Source organism: Onychomys torridus, chromosome 3 (genome assembly GCF_903995425.1).
Source record: "Onychomys torridus chromosome 3, mOncTor1.1, whole genome shotgun sequence".
NCBI lineage: Eukaryota > Metazoa > Chordata > Mammalia > Rodentia > Cricetidae > Onychomys > Onychomys torridus.
Genome location: NC_050445.1, coordinates 104,386,231 through 104,393,391, shown reverse-complemented (window position 1 = coordinate 104,393,391; position 7,161 = coordinate 104,386,231). Strand labels below are relative to the sequence as shown.

The following is a 7,161-nucleotide window of genomic DNA, read 5'->3' as shown; positions in this document are numbered from 1 at the left end:
TTAGAGGGCAGAATCTTTTGTCTTGAAATTTTTTCACTTTATTTTATGTGTATGAGTGTTTTTCTTTTATGTGTTAATGTGACCAGGTGCCTGCAGTGCCTGTGGAGGCCCGAAGAGGGCATCAGACCCCCTGACTGTAGAGTTAGGGATGGTAGTGAGCCATCACATGGCTGCTGGGAACCAAACCCGGGTCCTTAGTGTGAACAAGTGCTCTTAACCACTGAGCCATCCCTCCAGTCCAGAACCTATGACTGTTTTTTTCTTTTGGCAGCATGTTACAAGGTTGGGTAATAGTTCCTGAGATGATCTGAGAACTTTTTTTCCCTCCTTAAACATCAACATTCCATCTCCAACTAGAATGTGTTGACTCAAGTTAGGCTTCCTCTTAGGAAATAAGTTGCAGAAAACTACAATCATGCATTTGTTCTAAAATAACTTAATTCTTAAATCTTTTTTCTTTCTTTTCTTTTCTTTTTTTTTAAGATTTATTTATTTACTATGTATACAGAAGAGGGCGCCAGATCTCATTACAGATGGTTGTGAGCCACCATGTGGGTGCTGGGAATTGAACTCAGGACCTCTGGAAGAGCAATCAGTGCTCTTAACCTCTGAGCCATCTTTCCAGTCCATCTTTTATTAAAAGATATTTTTATTTTATGTATATGAGTATTTTTGTGCATGCGTGTCTATACACCACATGCATGTAGTGACCAGGAGGCCAGAGGAGGGGTTTGGTCCTCCTGGAGATGGAGGTATAGTTGCCTGGAACTGCTATGTGGGTGCTGGGGTAGGGGTCTGGGTAAGAGCAGTAAGCTCTCTTAACTGCTGAGTCATTTCTCTGCCCCCACCCTGCTTTTAAATCTTTGCCAGCTTCAGAATTCTGCATCTTACTAACTGACATGCTTCCGGAATTCAGCTCACCTTGACCCTCAGTCAAGGTCTTCATAACAATCAGAATTTCCAGCTAGGTCTGTGTTCTACCAGCCTGATTATCTTAATTGTTCTTGGGACTAATCTCTAATGACCCCCTTGAATGAAAGGACTAGACCTGTGTTTGGTTGGGGTGGGGGTGGGGCTTGTCTCACAGACTCTCTGTAAGGGCCATGGCTTTATGTCTTCCCCAGACAGAAGATGAAAACACACTTTCATAAATTCTCAGTCTTTCAAAATGTTGCTGTAATTCCTCCCTGTGGGCTTAGCATTTCACCAAGTTCCAGGGCCACCTGGAGGAGGACGGCTCCTCCTCTTCACACTGACCTTATCAGCACTTAGTAAACACAGCTCTCACGCCCTCTGGAGAGCTTCCCAGGTGCCTTTTCTCCATCCAGTGACCTGCTGCTCAGCTGCCTCAGGAGCCACACACCTGCTCTCAGCTAAGCCCGACTTCACCTGCATTTTTTTTAACTTGCTGATACCTGCTTTGGTGAAAGCCTTTGATCCAAGCCCACAGGTCCCTGGATTAGAGGAATGCTCTCAGGAAGACAGAGGGCGGGGCAGCAAAACCAATAGTAGAAGTGGTACTTCTTCAGGTCCTAGGGTAAACACAAATCAGAACGAAGTTGTATATAGCATCAGTCCCACAAATGAAACCGACACACATTTATAACATATTAAGCTGGGCGCAGCGGTGCATGCCTGCAATCCCAGCACTTGAGAGATGAAGACAGGAGGAACACAAGTTCAAGGACGTCCTGAGCCACATAGTAAGTTAGAGGCCAGCATAGGTTACCTAAGACCCAGCTTCATAACCCACTACAAGAAAAGCCGGGTGAATTAAAAGTTGAGGTACACTAAATATGCCCGGATCATCTCCATCAGAGATCACTAGAGAACATAGAGAGCACAGAACTCCTGCCTGGACCCCAGGCTTCCTGCCCACATCATCTCACAATACATTGGTAAACAAACAGACTCTCATTCAGAAGCAGAAGTTAAACCCCTGACCTCTGCATGCTTTAGGAAGAAGCTACCTTAGGAGGTAGCCTCCCATCTCATTTTACACCCAGCAGGCTTCCCATGGAGACCCCACAAAAAACAAACAAAAAAACCAAAACCAAAACCGAAAACCACAGCTGTGTTCAGTCCTGAGAAAGCAGTGCTCTGATCTCTGCACACGGAAGGGAACTCTTCCCCAAAGGCTTGGCATTTGAAGTGGCTCAGATTTTGCAGTTTTTCCAGATGTCAGACTATTTGCATATATGCCCTGAAATACCATGTGAATGGGACCTAAGCCTAAACAGGAAATTCATTTTTGTGTTATATACATCTTTACTCCACAACTTGCATGAAATTTTATACAGTATTTTTAGTGCAGCAGCATTTTAAGTGTGGAATTTTCCATTGTGTTACCATGTTGACATTCAAAGTCCTGAGCTGGAAACATTCTGGTTTAAGATTAAGGATGTTCCCCTGTTTGATAGTGCTTTCCAAAATGTCTTCTTGGTCAAGTAGAAATCAGCAACTATTAAACACCTACTGCGTACAGGGCAAAACACGACATTCAGAAATAAAGCAGGCTCCAAACTGAGGTATAATGACATCATGCAGGGAACAGATGGCCACTCCCACACCCAGGGAAAGGGTTTCCAAGCTGTTCTCAACTCGCCTCCCATTCAGTCCCAGGACCTCAAATTCTTGTGCCATTAGGGCCTGACTCTCTCATGGGATAGGACCCCAGGGCGCTGTGGTCCTGGACGGCCTCTTCCCTCACCTGTGATGCAGTGTTTCAGCTAAGGCATGCTTCTCTCGAGCCTTGCTAAGAATGAGAACTGCAGAGCTGTCATGTGATTTTGATTTAGATTTTGTTTGTTTTCGATTTTGTATGCGTATGAGTGTGCCATATATGCATATATGTGTGTATGTTCTCATGTCTGTGGGCACATGTGTGCACAAGGGTGCATGTTTTTACAGATGTATGTGTACACACGTGGAAGCTTGAGGTTGCCATCAAGTGTCTTCCTTTTTCCGCCTTAAATACTGAAGCAGGGTCTCTCACTGAACCCAAAGTGCACTGAGGAGGCTGTCTGACTAGCCAGCTTCTCCGCCCTCCACACCCTTGGATCACAGTGGCTGCCATGCCCACTTGGCTTTTATGTGGTTCTGAGGATCTGAACTCAGGTCCTGATGTGCTTCAGCCAAGCCATTTCCCCAGGCCCTAGAAGCCTCTTGAATCAAAACATAGTTCATATTAGAGAAAGCCATCACATTTACACAAACAGTTTTGTGGAGTTTGTTTTTGTTTGACACAGCTGAACCACCAATAATTCTTGAACACTTTTATTATTCCAAGAAGAAGCCCTGTCCTTATGAGCAGAACAGCCCCACTGCCCATTCTCCCTGACCTTTGGACACACCCAGACATTCTCTGAGGATATACATGCCTGTTTCCAGAGTTTTCATAGAAATGGAATCAGTCAATGACTTTTAAAATCAAATATGTGTATATGTAACACAGTTCAGATGAGAGCCTAGTGATTACAGTCTCCATCTTGGTCATGAATTGATGAACTCAAAAAATAATCCCTTTTCACAATGGCAAAGCAAACTGTCCAATTGAAATGAATGATGGGTCTGGCCCTCTGAGGCCTGAGAACTGCAGAGAGGAAAACTGAAGGACAGGGAGCCTGCTCTCCACCTGTGCATGAGTGAGTTGTCATAGCTGATCTTCAGCAAAAGGTTAAACAATTCAAGATGGGGGACCACACACAGGCCGCCAGCTTATCAAGTCATCTCCAGAAGCCAAAGCTTTCTTAGAGCTGTGCTTTGTTTTTCCCGGGATGCAAAGGATCTTGGACAAATTAAACATTTTGTGCCTGAAGAGTTCAAAGGACCTTTTTATTTTTTTTGTACAGCCCAGCTAAGAACATTTTGCAAAAAGGGACAGCAAGGCAGATAGCCAATGACTCTAGGAAACTGCTTAAAAGTTGAATAAAAGCTGATGTTATTTTCTCATTAAGCTGAAACTGTTAGTTGAGATCCTTGGTATAAAAATGGATTAATGTTTAACTAACAAGAATTCTTAGTATAAAAAGGTACTCATGATCAAGTAACAAACTCTGAAACCTTCAGCACTAATTAAATCCATTCTACCAAGGAACTCATAAGTAGATAAATGACTGACATCCAAGCTGCACCTAGCAACTGGACAGAGCCCCAGAGCATCCTTTCTTCCACCATAACTCACTGGGCAATGTGCTCCTGGGGCTGCCTGAGGTGTGTACTCTGCCAGCCTCTCTTGTGCCTGACAGGGAATGACATAGGGGGCATTTGGAGAAGCAAGGCTCAGATAAAAATAACTAAATTGGTACCTTTCTCCCAATGTGTATGCAAACATTTTCTTAATATATCCAACTATATTAAGCAAATAAATATATCAATGTGTGGAAGGAGATTGATGTCCAGAGTTGATGAGGCTGTGGCAAAGCAACACACTCTAACACACAGGGACCTTAATATGCCTAGAAACACACGCACAGCCAGAGAGGACAAATACCAATATGGCTGGCCACTGTGGGTCATGGAAGTGCTGTTCACACTGGGGGACAGGAATCTAGTCCTGAAGGTAAACTGGAGTCTATGGAGCACTCACCTGACAGCACAAAACAGTATTTTACAGACGTCTTCATATGCAGATGCCTTCCTTAGCTATGGGTTGTGGGTAAACATCCAGGGGAAGCAGCTCTTGGATTCTTAACTAGTTGGCAGGCTGCCCTGAACATTTCTAGAAATTAAGTCTTGCATACAGTCTTGTTTTTCTTTTGATAAACAATTGTATGTGTGCCAAAGCCAGGTGGGATGACTGCCTCCATCCAGAAGCCCCTTCCTCTATGCAATGGCAGCTACTGAGACTTTGGATCTGAAGCGTCTTCAGAGACAAGCAAAAGCTTGGTCCCCAGGCTGTAGTGCTGAGAGCCAGTCATACCTTTAAGAGGTAGGGGTGGGGTTTGAGGAGTAGAGAGTAATAGGATCGAATTAACCCACTGAGGGCATGCCTTTAAAGGGGACACTGGGCACCCAGCCCTTTCCTGGTTCTCTCTTTGCTTCCCAGGCACCATGAGATGAACAGCCCTGCTTCATGCTCCCACTATGATATTCTCTGCAAGCGCAGGACCAAACACAGTGAAGCCAAGAGACTAGAGCAACACCTCTGAAACTATGAGCCATCTTCTTATAACTTAATTATCTCAAGAACGTTGTTGTAGTGACAGCAAGTGGAATGACATGATGGGCCTCGAAAGAATGCTGGGTGCTTATTTGTTTTTCGTTTGCTTGTTTTGAGAAGTACTGTTGCTATGTAGCTAGCCTGAAATTCACAACATATACTAGGCCGGCCTCCAACTTGTGAGTATCCCTGTCTCCACCTCATGAGTGCTGGGGTGACAGGTGTGTGTCACCACACCTGGCTGCAGGGTCCTATTTAACACAGACATTTTCCGGCAACAATGGAGCCTCTGCTCTTTGAGCCTGCTCTACCCTGTGTTGAACGACAGGAGTTGGGTGACTATGTTTGAGAAATTATGCAATGGCTATAGATCAAGAGGCACAGATCAGTCCTGCACTGCTCACACATGCTAGCATGATCTCCACTGCTGCGGATATCGCTCTGTATAAATAAAATGCTGTTTGGCCAGTGGCCAGGCAGAAAGTATCGGCGGGACAAGAGAGAAGAGAATTCTGGGAAGTGAAGGCTGGGGAGGAGGGAGACGTTGCCAGCCGCCGCCATGACAAGGAAGATGTAAGGTACAGGGAAGCCACGAACCAAGTGGCAAAGTATAGACTAATAGAAATGGATTAATTTAAGATAGAAGAACTAGATAACAAGAAGCCTGCCACGGCCATACAATTTATAAGTAATATAAGCGTCTGAGTGATTATTTTATATGTGGGTTTTGGGACTGCGGGGGCTTGGTGGCACCTGGAGAGAAGATCTCCAACTACACTCCACCACTCAGCAAGCTTCCCGCTAATGGCCTTAGCACACACTCCTAGGGAACAGCTCTAGGAGACAAGAGCGGAGCCTCCTGTTGGTCCATGGGGCTGAGTCAGGGTTGTGGAGTCTCCATCCATCTACTTACTGCGAAGGTCAAGAGCAGAAATTTGTTGAGGAGCATGGGGTTTTCGAGAGCAGCGCCTGACTTTATGGCTTCCCAGATCTGCCAGAAGAACGAGAAAGGCATCAGGTCAGGCTGCTGGTTCCTCTGTCCAGCCACTGCTCTTCTTCCCTTCCAGCCCGCCGCTGCTCTCCAACACTGAAGTGGCTCATTTCCTCTCTCTGCCTACTTCACACTGCCTCTCCAGCAGCCTCCTCCATCATTATCAGCCACGAGAGTACCTGGCACCTTCCCTCAGGGGCACTCAGCACGGAGGAGGCAAGTAGACACTCACACCCTTGAGATGCCCATCAGCGCGGATTCACTACTGTCTGCTGTGTGCCACGCATGCCATGGTTGCAGAAAGAAAAAGGGCATGTCCGGCTCCATGCAGGACTTTTGTCATAGAAGCGGACACCTGACCTGTCAAGAAGTGGGAATTTCAGGGAGGAAAAGGCCCTGAAATGAGTAATTTGAACTAAACTACAGTGAGCCTTTCTTTCTTTTTGGGGGGTAGGGAGGCATGCTGCCCTGGCTGATCTGGAATTATCTAAATAGAATGGGCTGGTCTCAAACTCACTAGATCCCCTGCGTGTACCTCCTGAGTGCTGGGATTAAAGGTATGCCCCGCTACACCCATCCCTACAGTGAGGCTTTCTCCAAGCTCTATCAGGAGCTTTGAGAGATGAGAAAATGAGCATGGCCTCCACATCTGAACATGAGGCCAGTACTGTGTCTGGACGAAAGGCAGGGCTGTCGCCATCTGGTCACAAGATGCCCATAGCTCAGCTGCTAAACTACGTCGCTACAAAAGCCACGGCAAATGCTGACAACAAGAACCATGCCCCGAATGCACGTGTGAGGAAAATAAGCAGACATCACCACCCTGGAGGCACTGGACCATGGACGAGTGCACCCCACTTTCTGATAAGCTGGCTGGGGTAGGGTGGGGATCACAAGAGAAATCTGAGCCTGGTCAAGGTTAGGATTTTTCCCTTCATGGAGGAAGGCCTGATATAACTCTCTCAAGCTGCATCTACTTCGAGGGAGGTGACAGAGAAGACTGGTCTCT

General features: G+C 46.1%; 1 protein-coding gene across 3 annotated transcripts in view; it reads right to left on the bottom strand.

Annotated features, from left to right (window-relative positions):
• Positions 1–7,161, bottom strand: part of Atg7 (autophagy related 7) — a 210,201-nt gene that overhangs the window by 162,803 nt on the left and 40,237 nt on the right. For all 3 annotated transcript variants that reach the window (XM_036180497.1, XM_036180498.1, XM_036180499.1), the window contains exons 5-6: positions 6,075–6,152; positions 1,416–1,532 (exon numbers count right to left, since the gene is read on the bottom strand). In XM_036180497.1, the coding sequence (XP_036036390.1) occupies positions 1,416–1,532; positions 6,075–6,152 (195 nt within the window). The remainder of the gene's footprint in view (positions 1–1,415; positions 1,533–6,074; positions 6,153–7,161) is intronic.